Below are 20,590 nucleotides of genomic sequence, written 5' to 3' on the forward strand. Positions count from 1 at the left end.
GTGTGCATGTCCCTAATCGAGAGTGAATGGTGCGAGTGGGATGTGGAACTCCTTGGGGGCGAGAGGGCGAAGAGGAGGACATTGAGAGTCATCTAAAGGGGGGTAGTTAGGGCAGTGGAGAAGGGGTCTGTGGGGCACAGGATGGGGGTTTGTGGAAGAGTGGTGGCGTGGAATGCAGTGGGGATGGATTGTGTGAAGGCTGATGCACTGGGAAGAAGTCATCGGGAGCTGTGGCGATGGGGTTTGGGGAGCAGTGACCGTAAGTGTGGGGGATGCAGCGAGGGAAGGGGGACGACTGAAGTTTCAGATGTTAGATTCCATCCAGTCTCCGCCTGCCGCACTGAGAAGTGCTGTAGGGTTTTCTCTAGGTGTTATGCGGAGAAGTACTGAGCTCCCCGTCCCCTGGGGGTGCTCCTGTGAGGGGAGGTGGGGGAAGGGGGAGTAGGATGAGCTGATCCAAAGATGTCTGAATGACGGTGTCTTGTGATGGCTCTAAATGGCCACACTCCATTACAGGCCGCATATCAACTGATGTCTCCTGCAGCAGAGCGATCCTCCTCTTCAGTGGGGACTCCCACCCACCCCCTCCTACAGTGTGGTCCTCCTCTCCTCCCCGGCATTGGTTCCACCCCTTGCATCCTCCTGGGGAGGGGGGAGCTCCCTTCTCCTCCTCTGCACTGGGGCCACCCCTTGGAACCCGTGGGCACAAGGTGGCTCCCTTCCGCCGAATTGGTCTCCTTCCCTGACCAGGCAGGGTGGACCTCTCTTCTGCAGCCCCGGTATCAAGGGTCCCTCCACCCTCCTTTCTCAGAAAAGACCCCAGTCGGTCTCAGTAGTAGACTCCTCCCCTGGTAGTAGTGCTCCCCTTCTCCTACTTAACAATAGGAACCTCCTCTGGGGGGGGGGGTTACTAGCCTGCCTCTCCCATATGCGACAGTAAAACTCCTTCTTTCCACCTCAGTAGCAGCATCCTCACCTCCATACTGGGCAAGGTAGCCCCACCCCCATCACACACACACACACACACCTACCTCTCCTCCCTCCGCCGGAAGAGCCCGCCCCTCGGGTCAGCCAGTGCTGCTGGTGGGCGCGGCCTGGCCAGGCTCCCCCCACTGCCACGAGCTGCACCGCCCGGGCTCTCTCGAATCCTCTAACCCTCTCTCCCACTCTCCCTCTCCTTCCTTTACTGCTCGGGCTCCCCGGCTGCACCCACACCGCGGCCGCCGCTGCTCTTCGGCGATGCCGGCTCTTCCTTCTCCCCCCACGCTTTTTTAGCCAACTCTTTAAGCTCGGCACTCTCCAATGGTTGTACTCACTGTAGGATGGGACTTAAGTGGAACGGCGGATACGTCTCACTGATCCTTGCGGTGCAGCTAGGTAAGTGACTCGCGGGTCATTGGGGGAACTGGGGGGCAGATGCAGGGGAATGGGGCGAAAAAAGTATTTCAGGGTCTCTGCAGGATGGAAGAAGAAAGAGTCTATCAGGGGTCATGCTGGTTTGCAGCATGCTCATTCAGGTCTTTATTACATGTAGATATTATTTGTTTTATTTTAACGTGTGTGTGTAGTTGTGTGTGTGTGGGGGGGGGGGGTAATAATAGTAGTGCGGTATTGCCGTGTATTTTTTTTCCCAAGCCCGATCCCATTCATATTTGTCCAGTCTGGGTCATATTTAATGCATAAGCGATGAATATGCAATCTGCGTGCCTGGCGGTGCCGAGTGCGATTGGGATGCAGGGAAGCGCTACAGGATGCTCGAGGCACGTACTGCCGAGACTTGAGGCACTGAAGAGAGGGGCATGCGAAAAGCCGGCCTCCGTGTGTAGTCTTTTCCTTCCTGTTCCTGAGTGTTTGATCGGTGCTATTAAATCGCTTACCACATACTGCCATTTGATCATTTATGTAATTAACAGCCTCGACACATTTCGAGTAGGAATGTTTTATTGCAGAGCAGTAGTGGTCCGTAAAGTGGACGGGAGAGGTGGTTAACGAATAATGTATGGGGAGTTTTTGTGTAGGGACGTAGGCACCACTAGGAACTGTAACCGTGATTAAAGAGCGTGAGATGTATTCAAAGACTTTTTATCGTTTTGGTTTATAAGAAGTTGTAGACAGCTTAAAGGTCCATAAAGCTGTGCAACAAACCCTTCAAATAATATCACTTCAGTAAAGCCAACAGTGAAAGGACATTTCTCCCCTTGGAAAAATATATATACAAGGATCATATCTACAGATTGAGAAGGATACGATGAGCGTCATTTTAGAAAATGGCAATCTTTTTGTTTTTTTAAAGGGTTTTTGTAATCTCTTTGTTAGTAATAGTCGATATCAGCTTATTCGTTTTTACGAATCTCGCCATTTCGATGATTCCGCGTGTGCCTCTTCCGTTTCTTCGGCTGTGAATCTGCAATGGATATATTTTGCGGGTGATTCTCTAAGGTCCGGACCCTCCGCTCCCTGTTTCGTGCTCACAGCGGTGGTTGCCTCTGTGGTAAAACGTCTCTACCTCCGTTTCGTTGTGGCAGGGGTGCCAAGATAGGACTGCAATGGAGCCGCTGGTTCTGACCTCATTTTGGAGCCACGGTCGTGTGTAAGGGGGTGCTACCAGCCCACCCCCTATCCGTTTCCTCTGCAGGATCTGTCCAATAGGGAGACCCCTCTCGTGTTTAGTTAAGAGGGACATGTCAAAGCATGTGCTGTTTTCAGAAGGAGCCCCCGTTTCTCGTCTGTTCACTGTTCCCTGACTAAGCCGGAGATGACAGCTCACCCATCCTTCCCCCAGTATTTTTACATTTTCTGTTCTGACTCGTGAACCCATGGAGATGGGACCTGAGAGCCGTGGTATCCCTACGGGGAGGGGGGCTCTGGTACCCACAGGTCTTCTGACTACGGCACCGCCGCGCTCCTGCCGCCCGCCACTGCCTATTGCCTGTTGGCACCTCTCTGCCTAATCTCGTGAAAAATCGTTTTTTAATGACAAGTTCACACCCTCCAGCGCCTCGATCCTATTAGGAACAAAACCCAGGGGAGAGGCGTGTATCCTCTGAGTATGACCGGTGTCAAGGTCACCAGGAGAACGACGCCCTCCCCCCCAATACACAGACTATGGAGAGCTGGTATTTAGTTAAAAAAAAAATCGTGAACAAGTGTGTCAGAGGACAGTAGCATCACTCTTGCTGAAAACAGAGCGCTTCATCTACACAAAAAGCGTTTATAAAAATATGTTTACGCCTACCAAGAATTGGCCATCTTTTTATCTTTGATTCCAGATTTTGTTTTGTTCTGTCTCCTTTGCTGTGTAAACTCTGTTTACGAGGATGATGGGCTTTACACCTCCTTTTATAGATGAAATGCACTCAATTTTTAGGAAATGAGCTATACAACCTACCAAATTTCTGTCACAAAACATCTTCTTGTTATTTTTAGTCGTATTAGTATTCAGTATCCGTACTGGTTTTTGTTATTATTACTCGTACTAACTATATATATATATATATATATGGTTTATATATCATCATTTTGAAATCACCCACAAATAACAAAGAGCAAGTGGATTTCTGACGGTAAAAAGTATCTCGAAGCAGGGGTAATTAGGCGCTGACGAGTCGAGTGAAAGTATGCAGTGAGAGTTATCAGCAGAGCTGTCTGCAAAGCAGTCTCTGTGATGGAGCGGTTGGGGCGGGCAGGGAGTCCCCCGTCTTTTCAGACACGGTTCTTCATTAAGAACCAGCAGACGGGTCACCCTGCAGCCAATGTCGAGGAAGGGGTTAACTAGCGCCTTGGCCAGTGGTGCCAAGGCGCACAAAACGAGAACACCGTTTATGTTTTTCAAAGGTATTTTTGCTTTGAAGCTCGTCTTTAATTCGGTCGGCTGGTTATTTTCTGTCCCTGCGGTGAATGTTTGCATCTGTCTGTTCCCGGCTGCGGTTATGTTTGATTGCGGACAGCGTTTTGAGTTGGTTCAAGGTGTAGTTTGAAATAAACAGAACGTATAAACACACCCACGGACCACCATGTAGTAGACAAAAGAGAGTTATAGTAGAACGCAGGAGGATGAGTAAACATTGCCTGCCTGCACCTATGTACAGAGGACATTTTACTCCTGTCATCATCCGTGGGTTTAGTTTCTGTTCTAACGCGACCCTTTGTCGTCGGTTCTGTACGCTCGGCATCTGAGGAAGATGTTCTGTGCTTATGGGCTTCTTTTCGCGCTCTTTCTAGATTGTTTCTGCAGCGGTTTATTTAGAAAAGACACGCACATACCTTAGTCCCCGAGGGTTACGGAAGGTGGCGAGCCAGAACAAGGGTCTGCACCGATTACCTCAGAATATTTAGAATAAACTTCATGCTGTTGCCCCTTTGTTTGGCTGTGTCTGTCTATCCGCTTCTCGAATTATCTATCTATCTATCTATCTATCTATCTATCTATCTATCTATCTATCTATCTATCTCGTTTCCGCAGTCTTCCCACCTTTTTTGGTTCTTTTCTCTATAGTTTACCTCTCTCAACCCCTACCCATCGCCGCACAACCCTCTCTGTGCAATCTTCCTGCCTCCCCTCTAGTTCCCTCGCTCCCCAAGCTTCCTCCCTTCCTCCCACTACTCGCCAAGTACGTCCCTTCTAAACCCCTACCCACTCTTCTGTCATCGCTATCTCCGCCCACCCCTCTCACCCCCACCGCACTTCCATTTCTTTTTGCATTATGTAATGAAACCACACTCCGGGTCTTCTCTTCCAGCTGAACGGATGGTTTAAAAAGGCACCGAGTATGATTCGGTACCCCCTGCGCACCCTACACCTGTGGGGTGGGGCACATCGGCCACCCATGCAGCGCATACTCCTGGGATACACTATAAAATAACACGGCGTGTGTATTTGTGAAAGTGCAATTCAAACCCCCAGGGTTTCCTGGCACTAGTTAACTGGTGTTTATTATTAACTTAGGGAAGCTCGCGCTTTCGATGCCAAGAAGATAAAAGGCGGAGTAGACCTGCCCGTATTCGAACCCATGGATTTAACTGACCGACATAGGTTTTGAGTCCACTGAGCCCGGTGTCTAGTTTTAGGGTAGTCGGGATTGTGCTTGGAAGCTCTTTCCAGACCCCTGAACACGCTGGATGAATTGGTGGATAGTTGAACGCGGCTCGTGAGTGAATTGATGCGTGACTACCACCTTTAACATATATTTGGGGTAGAGTATGAGGCATGCGGGCCAGTGTCTTCGGTGTGTTGATGCTTAGTCGCACCCCCTCTCGTCCGATGGACGGATCATCGCGCAGCTCCCCGAGGTCCCACTGGGCCCTGTCGCGCCGCATTGGACCGTGGAGGAAACAAGCTCCGCACACAGCTCCGCAGTCGTTAATTCCGCCTAATTCGCGTCACCCGCAGCGTCGTCGATGAGATAAACGGCCGGGCTCGGTTCTGCTCCAGTGACACCAGCGGCCTGGCGGGGACGGGGATGTTTTCCTTTTTGTTACATCCGAATCAATTGACCGAGTCCGAACTCAGTCAACCGTGAGACAAGAACAAACCAGGCCGATCCGGCTCTTTCAGCAGCAGGGCCCACTCACCTTGGGCTGCGAGAACTGCCCCTGCACAGGCTGCTCCTGACACGCTTCACCACCTACTCCTGACACTGACCCTGCACTGCCTGCTCCCGACACCCTGCACCGTCGGCTCCTGGAACTCTGCACCATCTGCTCCTGACATCATGCACTGTCTGCTCTTGACACCGTGCACCGCCTGCTCCTAACACCCTGCTCCTGACACCATACACCGTCTGCTCCTGACACCCTCCACTGTCTGCTCCTGACACCATACACCGTCTGCTCCTGGCACCCTGCACTGTCTGCTCCTGACACCATACACCCCTGGCACCCTGCACTGTCTGCTCCTGACACCATACACCGTCTGCTCCTGGCACCCTGCACTGTCTGCTCCTGACACCATACACCGTCTGCTCCTGGCACCATGCACCATCTGCTTCTGACATCATGCACTGTCTGCTCCCGACACCCTGCACCGTCGGCTCCTGGAACTCTGCACCATCTGCTCCTGACATCATGCACTGTCTGCTCTTGACACCGTGCACCGCCTGCTCCTAACACCCTGCTCCTGACACCATACACCGTCTGCTCCTGACACCCTCCACTGTCTGCTCCTGACACCATACACCGTCTGCTCCTGGCACCCTGCACTGTCTGCTCCTGACACCATACACCCCTGGCACCCTGCACTGTCTGCTCCTGACACCATACACCGTCTGCTCCTGGCACCCTGCACTGTCTGCTCCTGACACCATACACCGTCTGCTCCTGGCACCATCTGCTCCTGACATCATGCACTGTCTGCTCTTGACACCCTGCGCCGCCTGCTCCTAACACCCTGCTCTTGGCACCCTGTACAGTCTGCTCCTGGCACCCTCCACTGTCTGCTCCTGACACCATGCACCGTCTGCTCCTGGCACCCTGCACTGTCTGCTCCTGACACCATGCACCGCCTGCTCCTGACACCCTGCACTGTCTGCTCCTGGCACCCTGCACCGTCTGCTTCTTGCACCATGCACCGTCTGCTCCTGACACCCTGCACTGTCTGCTCCTGACACCCTGCACCATCTACTACTTACACCCTGCATCGTCTGCTCCTTGCACCCTGCATCTGCTACTTACACCCTGCATCGTCTGCTCCTGACACCCTACACCACTGGTCTCCAAACTTTTTAATGCAGCGCTCCCCCAGTTGAAAAATAAAAATCCTTGCCCCCCCATTCAGAGTTTTTCACAATTATTTTATAAGTATGCCAGTGTTTATTTATATCTAGGCCTATTTAAACATTGCAGTTAAGTACTGTTACCTTTTTTTAAATGCAATAACATGCTTCTGCTTAAAACAAAGTCCTGTTATCTGTATAATGCTTCTTTTGGCCAGAGTCTGGCGCCCCCACCTAGGATCACTTGGGGCCTCCTTAGGGGGGCCTATCCCCCAGTTTGAAGACTTCTGCCCTACACTATTTGCTCCTAAAACCCAGCACCGTTTTCTCCTGACACCCTGCACCGTCTGCTCATTACATCATGAGCTGTCTGCTACTTACCCCCTGCACCATCTGCTCTTGACTCTCATTCTCCACTGTGTGGTCCTGACACCCTGCACCGTCTCCTCCTGACTCTCACCCTGCACTGTCTGCTGTTGACTCTCAGTTTTCACCATCTGCACCTTACTCTGCACCGTCTGTTCCCATACAGTTAGTCTGCACCATATGCTCCCATGCATTCACCCTGCACCGTCTACTCAAACTGTCCCATCTGCTACCACATACTCACCTTGCACCATCTGCATCAGAGAACTCCCCCCCACCATCTGCCCTTCTGCACTCACCCTGCTCCTTCTAGTCCCAGGCACTCACCCTGCACCATCAGCCACCCTGCACCTTCTTCTCTTGCGCACGCACCCTGCGCTGACTGCTCCTGTGCACACACCCTGCACCATCTTCTCCCACACACTCACACTGGCACATCTGCTCCCACACACTCACCTTGCACTGTCTGCTTCTGAGAACTCACCATCCACCATCTCCACCTGTGCACTAATCCTGCATTGTCTAGTCCCAAGCACACACCCTGCAGCGTATGGTCCTGAGCACTCACACTGCACCGTTTGCTCCTACGCACTCACACTACACCGTCTGCTCCCACGCACTCATCCTGCACTATCTGCTCCCACTCACTTACCCTGCACAGTCTGCTCCCACTCACTCACTCTGCAACGTCTACTCCCACACATTCACTCTCCTCCTTCTGCTCCTAATACTCTCCATGCACTGTCTTCTTTCAGCTCTCACCCTGCACAGTCTGCTACAGCAACCACCACCATCTGTTCTTTACACTCACCTACACCTTCTGCCCCCACAGATTCACCTGGCCCATCTGCCCATGCGCACTCACAATGCACCATCTGCTCTGCACACTCATCATACACCATCTGCTTGGGCGGACTCACCATGCGCCATCTGCCTCCACGCACTCACCATGCACCTTCTTCTGCGCACTCACCAGGCACCATCTGCTTTGGTGCACTCACAATGCACCATCTGCTTCAGCACTCTCACCATGCATTATCTGGTTGAGTGCACACACCATGCACCATCTGCTTCCACACACTCACCATGCACCACGAGCTTCTGAGCACTCACCATGCACTATCAGCTTCTGCGCACTCACCATGCACCATCAGCTTCCGCGCACTCACCATGCACCATCTGCTTCAGCACTCTCACCATGCATTATCTGGTTGAGTGCACACACCATGCACCATCTGCTTCCACACACTCACCATGCACCACCAGCTTCTGAGCACTCACCATGCACTATCAGCTTCTGCGCACTCACCATGCACCATCTGCTTCCCCACACTCACTATGCAACATCTGCTTCCGCGCAGTCACCATGCACCATCTGCTTCTGTGCACTGCACTCAGCATGCACTATCTGCTTCCACACACTCACTGTGCACATTCTGTACCGCGGCACTCACCATGCACAATCTGCTTCTGTGCACCCACCATGCACAATCTGCTTCTACGCACTCACCATGCACCATCTGCTTCCAGGCTGGCCTTTCTCTTTCAGAAGGTGGATTTGCAACTCCCTGGCTGTGTTGACTCACCTTGCACAATTTCCTCCTGCACCATCTACTCCTGACATTCGCCCTGCTCCCCTTGCGTACCTCACATTCATCCTGCACCATTTTCTCCCTCTCATCCACCCTGCTCTGTCATACTCACCCCACTGTCTGCTTCCATCAGTGGCACAGGGCGCCCTCCACTCTAGCAGCTTAAGCGAGGGCTACCACTGGGCCTGATGGGTCTGATGGGCTGAAGAGCTGTGTCCCACTTAAACCTTATTAGTTGTCTTTGGGCCTATTCTGGCTGCATGTTTTCAGAGATAATGCTAATAAACTGCAGGCAGGGCAATGCAATGAAAGAGGGTTGTAGGCCTGGGTTGGCATGCACAGCGCTAGAAAAAGAGGACTAATGAAAAGAGGGGAAAACCCGCAATAAAGGAGAAAACATTTGAGTAGCTAGAAAGGTGAAAGGAAAAACAGGAGGGAGGAGAGTGGAAGGAAACTGAAGGGGAAGAAAGGTGACCAGTAGGATGGATGAATCGATTGACGAAAGGGTGAAATAATGTATGGCAGAGTTGAAGGATCTTGAATGGGTGAATGAAAGATGGGTGGAAGAATGAACAGTTTGGGTAAAGATGGATGGAAGGATACATACATTTGACAGATGGAAATCTGAGGAATGTTCAGGAGGATGAATGGATAGATGGCAGGGTTAATGATTGAAAGTGTAAATGTGTGCAAAGGGGGTGAAAGACATTCTTCGAAAGCTTGTGCACTTTGCCTGCTCCAAGTGATGAGAGGTTAGGATCGAACTCGGACTGAAAATAGGATCCCATTAGTGAATTAGAAAGCTGAAGAAAAGTGTCCCATGTTTCCAAATTGGGACAGTTCTGAACTAATATTTTTTTTGTTTGCGAGGTATGGAAGACTGCGTAGATTTGAGCTTGCTTCAATCAATATTTGTTTTAATATTGGGGAAATTAGCAGTAAACCCCAGCAGACCATAACACAGGCCAACAAAAATAAAATAAAAGCCCACACACTTACCTGTCAGACCAATCCATCGGCCGCTGCCTAATTGTTAAAGGCCGGTGGGGAGAAGGGGGCATTTTAACTCTCTGGCTACTACTCCCTGGGCTGCGGCACACTCCAAAATGTCCTCTTGCCCTCCCCGACCAACTCACACAGGCACTGACTTAAAGTGCTCTTGCCTACATAAGAATATCGTATTTTCAGGGCACGGGATTTTGGAGTGACGTGCATTTCCTTCTGGCGGAGTCGAAGTGCTGCGACCTGCTTTCCTTGGTTAGGTTTTAGACGTGTCCAAAGGGTCCCCACAGGGAAGTGGCCACTCGCCCACTTGTCCTTCGCCCTGTAACTTTCTGGTTTGGGGGGGGGGTATGTTTCTCTGTGGAACGAAGCTTTCCTCACCCAACCAGCACTTAAGAGTGTCACGTGGTCCGCCCATCCCTAATTAAACTCGGAGTTGGGGGCAGGAGCATAAGCTGGCTCCTGCACCATGTGCGGCACAGGGGGGCGCGCCTCTTCAGGTGGGCTCATGCTTTTAGTGGGGTCCAGATTTTCATCAATTTCTGCGAGATACGAGCGGAGGCGTACCTTGGTCAGTAAGATTGGAAGGGGGCTTCAGATTTCCCACAATCACTCTGGCATGTAATGTTAAAAGACGTTATGCGACATGCAGGGCGCATAAGAGGGTTTTAAAAGGCAGTGGGAAGGGCGATGAATGCGGATTGGTAGAAGTACTAAGTGAGAGAAACATCATTTCTAAAATAACATTTTTAAGGCTTTTAAAACAGAGATGACAGAAAGTGTGTGAGTGTCTGTTGTTGTCAGTGGGTGCCTGCAAAAATCCCAACTGAAATACGCCAGACACCTCACCATACCCCACTGAAAGCACCTCTAACCAACTATTCAGCAAAAAATACACCTGTTAGGGATGTGTAACACCCCAACCCCTTCCCTTCCCAAGCTACGCCCCTAGTTCTGATACCCAGTGGTCCACCCAAGACACATTCTGCGGATGGGGGGGGGGGCGTTATTTTGATTTATGTCACGGAGCCCTGCAGAAATGGGCGCTACAGTGTTTTCCGGCCCTGCCATACAAAGTAGTAACCTCAGCGCTGACCGGGGAGGGGAGATTGGGGTCGTGCACTGCTCCCCTCCCCCTCACACCAGGGAGCGGCACGTGCCCTGAATACTCCTCGCTCCCGCCCATCAGAGGCTGTCAATCACTGCTCGCAGATAAACACTCCCTGAGCTGATGAAGACGCTCACCAGTCACCACCAGGGACCCACTAGTCCCTCGGAGGGCTGGCAGGGGGCGGGGCAGGGCACGGAGTGGAGGGCCTGGCAGCCCTACTTAGTAACACCGAGCACAGCGCACCCACTGCGCCACCGTCTGCAGAAAGACAACTTGAAACGTTCATTCTCTACACAACCACATACCTCGGTGGCAGGGCGTTCGCTGCTGGTCCAGATATTGTGGAATAACTACAACCTACCCTGTACCTTCCTCTTTGAAATGTCGGTTTTCTTTTCAGTTGGGCATTAAAAGTTCCAGGAAATGGGCCATATAATTATTCTATATTTTAAAGATAGAAAACACACTTTCCAACATTGTGTATTTGTGTATTTTTCTAAATGCTAAAATCGCGCCCGACGTGTCAACGTGTGGTTATTCTAACTCGCCGTAGCGTCTACAGTTCAAGGGCGTTTGCAACACAAACACAAGACAGATCACTCTGCAAATACATTCCACTCACGAAGGAAATCAACAAATCAGAAACATAAAATCCACAGAAAGCTGATTTTTGTCGCCTTTGATACTGAAGCAGAGAAAGGACACTGCTCCTTGTAGAGCGGATGCGGAACCTGAGCGACAGAGTGGTAATCATCATGTTACTCGGGGGGCATCATAAAACACAACCCAGGCCAGACCCTGGCACAGGCAGCAGACCCGTTGTTTTTGCAAACCAGCCAACCGTCCCCGCCAGGACTTGTGAGAGATTACACAGTGAATTCGCCCTTTTCCACACAAGGATCAACAAATTGCTCTATATCGGGAGCCTTGTCGCATTTATTGTCAAGGTCGGTGCATTTTTGGGTAGAACGTGACAAAGTATTAACGGGAGCACCGACGTAAAGACATAATATTAAAGATGTACACAAATACAGTGGAGTACAAATCGTCAAGGAAAATACAAGTGGCGTAATTTTTAATTGCCTTCTGTCAGTGTCTTGGTGTACCCCCGGCGTGAACATTTGGTCTTCTGTGTTTAAAGGGCCGGCTGCGGGATCGTTGCTGCCCGGCACCCGCAGCCATAAAAGACGCCCGAGGCTGAGGACCGGGGCTGTGGCACCCAGTCGGGACCAGCGGTAGGAAGCCGTGTCTGTTTTTTACAATGTTATCAAGATTTAGAGGGAGGGCCGCTTGTCGTTCATTTATTTTCAAAACCGACTCATTTCAATTTTAAAATAAAATCGATGCCCTAAGCACGATTTTAGTCAGATAAGTGTTTTTTTCTTCTTTTTTTTAAATATTAAATATTTTAGATTATAAAAATCGCTGAATGGGTAGTAAGAAGAGGCTATTTGCTTTATAATGCAGAATTATTTTAATAGAGTTTGGTTCGGTGTTTCACTTACAAATATAAGCCTTGAAACGGACAAATTTCTGCTTATTTCGATGTAGGTATGCCTGCGTTTTGCTTCCTAGTGTAGTATGTTGACTCCTGTATGGGGTTGTCTGATGTCTGTGGTTGGACACGAGCTGCCGTTTGTGAGCTCTTGTACGGGAGAGCCAGGTGATCGTTTTTGTCGTTTGTTATAATTTGATTCCTTGTGCATGAGATAGACGTTTGTATGTGTTCTGTACGTTGCTGCGGTAGCCAGGCACCCGTGTTTCCTTAAATGTTCGGTTTGGTGCATTGAAAGGGCATTCTGTTGTCTGATTTTTTATCATCTGCTGTAGGTTGCTGCCTTCTGGGAAGGGAAGGCTGGTCTTCGTTCTGTAGGATAGCGCCCGTTAAATACGTTATCCACTGTGATTAGACGTATATGACTTGCTGCTTCCTTCATAGGATAGTCTGGTGCCTGAGTTTTTACCTCTGCTGATGTTTGGCGCCTCCTGCATATCTGGTGCCTGCATTTTTTTTTTGCCATACTTTGATATGTCTTGTTTTCAGTGTTTTGGTCTCTGGTATTGTTTCGGCCTCCACCCTTTGGTGTCAGTATAATGATAGTAGAGACTGTTTCCTGGATTCTGATCTCTGCAATAGTTTGACACCTCTTTTACAACAGAACAGGGTAGCCTGGTGTTGGTGTTTTAGCCTGTGATGTAGTTTGCTGCTTCCTGCCCAGATCGACTGGAGTCAGTGTTTAGGTCCGCGAGCATTAGTCCGACACATTTTCATATTATAACCTGTTTTATGTGCTTTGTTCTGAGTTGTAGCCTGGCATCTACGTGTTTGGGCTTCTTGTTGCCTCTTGCATAGGATAGCCTGGTATCTTTGCTGCTGTTTGCTACCTCCTGTATATGTGCTGTGATATCCGCTGTAGCCTGACACCTCTTGCACGCTTTAACCGGTATCAGCGTTTCAGCTTCTGGTGTTTTCTGCTGCCTTTTGCACAGGATGCCTTGGGATCTATGCTGTTTGCTGCCTTTTGCATGGGATACCTTGGTCTCTGCGTTTTGATCTCTGCTACTGTTTGCTGCCTTTTGCATTGGATATCCAGTTATTTGTGCTTCAGGCTCTAATTCTGTTTGCTGTCTCTTGCATAGGTTTGATTGGTCTCTGTGTTTTCAACTCTGTTGCTGTTTGCTGTCTCTCGCACAGGGGAGCAGCGTGGTGTGTCAGTTTTGATCTCTACTGCTGTTAGTTGCATATTATGGCGTGGTCTCTGTGTTTTAAATTCTAATGCTGTTATCTGCGCTTCGATCTTTGCTGTAGTCTGGCACCTCTTGTCCTGAGTTGCTTAGGGTCTGTGTTTTGGTATTTCCTGTAGTTTGGCGACTCCTGTATAAGATAGCCTGGTGTCTGTGATTGGGCAGCGCCGCGGTTTGCTGTCTTTCAGCACTGCTTTAAATGGGCCGGTACGAAGTACCGACACCTTTTTATTTGTAGAGGGAGAGTACTTGCACTTCTGAAGAAAACCATAATACTTTTAATTGGAGAGTACCGCCACTTCTCAGAAACAAGCAGGTACTCTGTTACAGAGTACCTGCACTTTTATTTTTCCCTTTCAAGCACTGTCTGTAAAATAGGATTCCGCTGCATCCCGGTTAGGTTAGGGTTTGCCTCACGGCGGCTTCACTGACAGACAAGGCGTCGGTGGTTAAGAATGAAACGCTCACAGCCCATTCCCCCGCTTCCCGCCCCAGGAGGCAGCGTTTGCAGCTGACGTCAGAGCATTTCCGCTACAACGTGGATTCCTCCTGTCGGGGGAACTACGTAGTGGGTGGCGAATCTTAAGGCAGCAAAAGGAGACGAGTGGAATTGTCCCCCAGAATGCTATGCTGGCCAGCTCTCGTGCGCCAACCAGACGTGCCATCTGTGCAAAATAAATGCTGCGTCGAGGTTTTTTGTGTTTTTTTTTAATCCATGTGGCAATTAGCGAGCTGGTGTGAACTCACGTTTTTTCGTCATGGCCTTCTCTAAAATCCCCAAGAAGGCTGCAGCAGACAGTGCGGTGCTTGTTCGTTGAACCAGATCGCACTGGTTAAAGAGAAAGCAGACATCGAGCCGCTCACTCTGACGCCCCCCTTGAACGTGTCACAGCTCACCCTCAGATACACTATGATGACAAACGAATAAGGCGCAGCAGAAGGCATATATGTTGTCAAGCTTGGATAAGTATGGGAAATTTTGGGCAGGGAAACGGCGGGCAAAAAACGCAGTATATTGGATTTTATGAAGCAATTCGTGTCTGGCTTGTTCATTATGATTAAAACTGTTGCATTACTGCTATTATTATTATTATTATTATTATTACTGTTGTTATAACAATGAGAATTGTGATATCCATGAAAACAAAAATACATTTGAAAAATAATGATTTTAATAGAACCATAATTTAATACTACTACGTTTAAATAAGCGTTGTTTTTTATGTTGAATCTGCATGAGGTATAAAGTAGGAAGTGTTGTAATCCATGTTTACAAGACCAGCAGGGTTGTAGTAGGCAGGCTGTACAGACGTGGATGTGCTTTTCCAAATTGTAAAGGGGGTTTGGCTGAATACATTGTGTCATATCTGTGTGTATTCTACCGGCTGTTGTGGGGGCGTATGTATTTGAAACAGGCTTCATTGTGGTACGTGTGTATCGGGATGTTAGGCAGGCTGTGCTGTACCAGAGGTGAATTGGGATGAGGCGGGTTGTTCTGTGGGGCATCCGTCAGGGTATCAAGCTTCCTGTTTGCTGTGGGATCTTTTCAAAGTAGAATGCCAAGGTCAGTTGTAGTGGGTGTGAATTGTGAAGTAGGCCAAGCTTTCTAGCAGTAGGAATGCACATACTGCTGTGGGTTTTTTTGTGGGTGCAAAGCATGTTCTGCAGTGGCCTTGCATTGGGGTACAAGACAGGCTTTACTGTGGGAACTCCGTGCACATGAGGCATGCTGTTTTTAATGCTTGCAAAAAGAACAGTTGATGGACGGAATGCAGAGCAACTCAAACATTCACCCCCAGTCACAGATCTGGGTTTAATCCATCATTTTTCTGCTCACCATGCCATTCTAGTTTGGACCCAGCCATATGCAAATCAGTCTTGACCCTATTCCCCATAGGAACAGTCCAGCCCGAACTGCTAGACCAGGTCCTACCTGGACCAGAAACAAGCATCCTGGGACCATCTTTGGGGTATCACCACTTTTCAGCCAGGCCAGCTTGAATCTGGTGGCATAGTGAGCACGGGACCCACATCTGGGCATACCCTTCCCACTTGGGGTGACAATTGCAGAAAAAACAGCTGATGGACGGAATGCAGAGCAAATCAAACATTAACTTCCAGTCACAGATCTGGGTTTAATCCATCAGTTTTTTTGCTCACCATGCCATTCCAGTTTGGACCCAGCCATATGCAAAGCAGTCTTGAGTCTTGACCCTGTTCCCCATGAAAACAGTCCAGTCCGAATTACCAGACCAGGTTCTCCCTGGACCAGAAACAATCATTCTTGGACCGCTTTCTGGGATATCACCCCTCTTCAGCCAGGCTAGCTTGAATCTGGTGGCATAGTGAGCACAGGACCTTCGTCTGGGCATACCCTTCCCACCTGGGGTGAGAACTGCAAAAAGAACAGTCGATGGACGGAATGCAGAGCAAATCAAATATTCACCCCAGTCACAGATCTGGGTTTAATCAATCAGTTTTTCTGCTCACCATGCCATTCCAGTTTCAACCCAGCCATATGCAAATCAGTCTTGACCCTGTTCCCCATGGAAACAGTCAAGCCTGGAGTGCCAGACCAGGTCCTCCCTGGACCAGAAACAGGCATCCTGGGACCAGGCTTGCGGTATCACCCCTCTTCAGCCAGGCTAGCTTGAGTCTGGTGGCATAGTGAGCACAGGACCTTCGTCTGGGCATACCTTTCCCACTTGGGGTGAGAACCACAAAAAGAACAGTTGATGGACGGAATGCAGAGCAAATCAGATATTCACCCCAGTCACAGATCTGGGTTTAATCCATCAGTTTTTTTTGTTCACCATGCCATGCCATTCCAAATTAGACCCAGCCATATGCAAATCAGTCTGGTCCCTGTTCCCCATGGGAACAGTCCAGCTCAAACTGCCAGATCAAGTTCTCCCTGACAAGCATGATGGGACCGGTTTCAGAGTATCACCCCTCTTCAGCCGGGCTAGCTTGAATCCAGTGGCATAGTGACCACAGGACCCATGTCTGGGCATACCCTTCCCACTTGGGGTGACAATTGCACGAAGAAGTTAATGGACGGAATGCAGAGAAAATCAAACATTCACCCCCAGTCACAGATCAGGGTTTAATCCATCAGTTGTTTTGCTCACCATGCCACTTCAGTTTGGATTTAACCATATGTAAATCAGTCTTGACCCTGTTCCCTATGGAAACAGTCTAGCCCAAACTGCCAGACCAGGTCCTCCCTAGACCACAGACAAGCATCCTGGGACCGGTTTTGGGGTATCACCCCTCTTCAGCCAGGCTAGCTTCAATCTGGTGGCATAGTGAGCACAGGACCCACATCTGGGCATGCCCTTCCCACTTGGGGTGACAATTGCAAAAAGAACAGTTGATGGAGAGAATGCAGAGCAAATCAAACATTCACCCCTTGTCACAGATCTGGGTTTAATCCATCAGTTTTTTTGCTCACCATGCCATTCCAGTTTGGACCCAGCCATATACAAATCAGTCTTGACCCTGTTCCCCATGGGAACAGTCCAGCCTGAACTGCCAGACCAGGTCCTCTCTGGACCAGAAACAATTATCCTTGGACTAGTTTTGGGGGTATCACCCCTCTTCAGCCAAGCTAGCCTGAATCTGCTGGCATAGTGAGCCCAGGACCTTCGTCTGGGTATACCCTTCCCACTTGGGGTGAGAACCGCAAAAAATACAGTTTATGGACAGAATGCAGAGCAAATCAAATATTCACCCCAGTCACAGATCTGGGTTTAATCCATCAGTTTTTTTGCGCACCATGCCATTCCAATTTAGACCCAGCCATATGCAAATCAGTCTTGACCCTGTTCCCCATGGGAACAGTCTAGCCCGAACTGCCAGACCCAGTCCTCCCTGGACCAGAAACAAGCAACCTGGGACCGGGCTCAGGGTATCACCCCTCTTCAGCCAGCCTAGCTTAAATCTGGTGGCATAGTGAGCACAGGACCCACGTCTGGGCATACCCTTCCCACTTGGGGTGACAATTGCAAAAAGAACTGTTGATGAACGGAACGCAGAGCAAATAAAACATTCACTCCCAGTCAGAGATCTTGGTTTAATCCATCAGTTTTTTTGCTCACCATGCCGTTCCAGTTTGGACCCAGCCATATGCAAATCAGTCTTGACCCTGTTCCCCATGGAAACAGTCAAGTCCGGACTGCCAGACCAGGTCCTCCCTGGACCGGAAATAAGCATCCTGGGAGCAGGCTCGTGGTATCACCCCTAGTCGGCCAGGCTAGCTTGAATCTGGTGGCATAGTGAGCACAGGCCTTTGTCTGGGCATACCCTTCCCACTTGGGGTGAGAACCACAAAAAGAACAGTTTATGGACGGAATGCAGAGCACATCAAATATTCCCGCCAGTCACAGATCTGGGTTTAATCCATCAGTCTTTTTGGTCACCATGCCATTCCAGTTTGGACTCATCCATTTGCAAATCAGTCTTGACCCTGTTCCCCATGGGAACAGTCCAGCCCGAACTTCCAGACCAGGGCCTCCCTGGACCAGAAGCAATCATCCTTGGACCGGTTTTGGGGGTATCACCCCTCTTCAGCCAGGTTAGCTTGAATCTGGTGGCATAGTGAGCACAGGACCTTCGTCTGGGTATACCCTTCCCACTTGGGGTGAGAACTGCAAAAAATACAGTTTATGGACGGAATGCAGAGCAAATCAAATATTCACCCACTCACAGATCTGGGTTTAATCCATCTGTTTGTTTGCTCACAATGCCATTCCAATTTAGACCCAGCCATATGCAAATCAGTCTTGACCCTGTTCCCCATGGGAACATTCCAGCCCGAACTTCCAGACCCGGTCCTCCCTGGAACAGAAACAAGCATCCTGGGGCCGGGCTCGGGGTATCACCCCTCTTCAGCCAGCCTAGCTTAAATCTGGTGGTATAGTGAGCACAGGACCCACGTCTGGGCACACCATTCCCACTTGGGGTGGCAATTGCAAAAAGAACTGTTGATGGACGGAATGCAGAGCAAATCAAACATTCACTCCCAGTCACAGATCTGGGTTTAACCATCAGTTTTTTTTGGTCACCATGCCATTCCAGTTTGGACCCAGCCACATGCAAATCAGTCTTGACCCTGTTCCCCATGGGAACAGTCCAGCCCGAACTGTCAGATCAGGTTCTCCCTGACCCGCATTCTGGGACCGGTTTCAGAGTATCACCCTTCTTCAGCCAGGCTAGCATGAATCCGGTGGCATAGTGAGCACGGGAACCATGTCTGGGCATACCCTTCCCACTTGGGGTGACAATTGCAAAAAGAAGTTAATGGACGGAATGCAGAGAAAATCAAACATTCATCCCCAGTCACAGATCTGGGTTTAATCCATCAGTTGTTTTGCTCACCATGCCACTCCAGTTTGGATTTAACATATGCAAATCAGTCTTGGCCCTGTTCCCTATGGGAACAGTCCAGCCCGAAATGCCAGACCAGGTCCTCCCTGGACCACAGACAAGCATCATGGGACCGGTTTTGGGGTATCACCCCTCTTCAGCCAGGCTAGCTTCAATCTGGTGGCATAGTGAGCACAGGACCCACATCTGGACATACCCTTCCCACTTGGGGTGACAATTGCAAAAAGAACAGTTGATGGAGAGAATGCAGAACAAATCAAACATTCACCCCCAGTCACAGATCTGGGTTTAATCCATCAGTTTTTTTGCTCACCTTGCCATTCCAGTTTGGACCCAGCCATATACAAATCAGTCTTGACGCTGTTCCCAATGGGAACAGTCCAGCCCAAACTGCCAGACCAGGTCCTCCCTGGACCAGAAACAAGCATTCTTGAACCAGTTTCGGGGGTATCACCCCTCTTCAGCCAGGGTAGCTTGAATATGCAGGCATAGTGAGCACAGGACCCACGTCTGGGCATACCCTTTCCACTTGCGGTGACAACTGCAAAAAGAAAAGTTGATGGATGGAATGCAGAGCAAATCAAGTATTAACCCAAGTCAGAGATCTGGGTTTATTTCATACGTTTTTTTGCTCTCCATCCCTTTCCAGTCTGGACCCAGCCATATGCAAATCAGTCTTGACCCTGTTCCCGATGGGAACAGTCTAGCCTGAACTCCCAGACCAGGTTCTCTGGTCTGGCAGTTTGATGGAGTACAGCCATATCTTTGTGACTGGGGGTGAATGTTTGCATTGTTCAGCATTCCATCCATCATCTGTTCTTTTTGCATTTTTAATGCTTGATCATAGCTTTTAAGGCATACTGTGTTGTAATAGGTGAGTTTTAATGTGCAGGGCGTGCTGTGTTGTAGAAGTGTATTGGTATGAGGCACTTGTATGGGATCTGTAGTACCATCCACATGCTGTGGGTGAAGGTGTCTAATGAAGGATGTGATCTAGTAATGGGTGCTGTTACGTAAGGCAGGATGTGTTCTGTGCTGGGATATACGGCAGGGCGTACATAGGGATGTAAGACATGATGTGTTCATGTAATGCGTTTAGATATGTAAGGCAGGATGTGTTCTAGTAATGTGTGCTGGGATGTAAGGAAGGACGTGTTCTAGTAATGTGAGTTGGAATGTAAGGAAGGGTTTGTTCTAGTGATGTGAGTTGGAATGTAAGACAGGATGTGTTCAAGTAATGTGTGCTGGGATGTAAGGCAGGAAGTGTTATAGTAATGTGTATGGGGATGTAAGGCGGGCGTGTTATAGTAATGTGTGCTGGGATGTAAGGCAGGATGTGTTCTAGTAATATGTGTAGAGATGTAAGGCAGGAAGTGTTCTAGTAATGTGAGTTGGAATGTAAGACAGGGTGTGCATAGCGATGTAAAACATGATGTGTTCATGTAATGTGTATAGAGATGTGAGGCAGTGAGTGTTCTAGTAATGTGTATGGGGGTATAAGGGAGGACATGTTCTAGTAATGTGTGTTGGGATGTAAGGCAGGAAGTGTTCTAGTAATGTGTATAGAGATGTAAGGCAGGGTGTGTGTATAGTGATGTAAGACATGATCTGTTCATGTAATGTGTATAGAGATGTAAGGCAGGAAGTGTTCTAGTAATTCGTATGGGGATGTAAGG

At 49.4% G+C, this 20,590-nt stretch overlaps 1 protein-coding gene across 1 annotated transcript in view; it reads left to right on the forward strand.

Moving 5' to 3' along the window:
* The first annotated feature begins 1,065 nt into the window (after positions 1–1,065).
* Positions 1,066–20,590, forward strand: part of NRN1 (neuritin 1) — a 29,939-nt gene continuing 10,414 nt past the window's right edge. Inside the window, exon 1 of the mRNA XM_069217387.1 lies at positions 1,066–1,377. Within this exon, the coding sequence (XP_069073488.1) occupies positions 1,323–1,377 (55 nt within the window). The 5' untranslated portion in view covers positions 1,066–1,322. The remainder of the gene's footprint in view (positions 1,378–20,590) is intronic.

This window comes from Pleurodeles waltl, chromosome 2_1 (genome assembly GCF_031143425.1).
Source record: "Pleurodeles waltl isolate 20211129_DDA chromosome 2_1, aPleWal1.hap1.20221129, whole genome shotgun sequence".
NCBI classification, from domain to species: Eukaryota; Metazoa; Chordata; class Amphibia; order Caudata; family Salamandridae; genus Pleurodeles; species Pleurodeles waltl.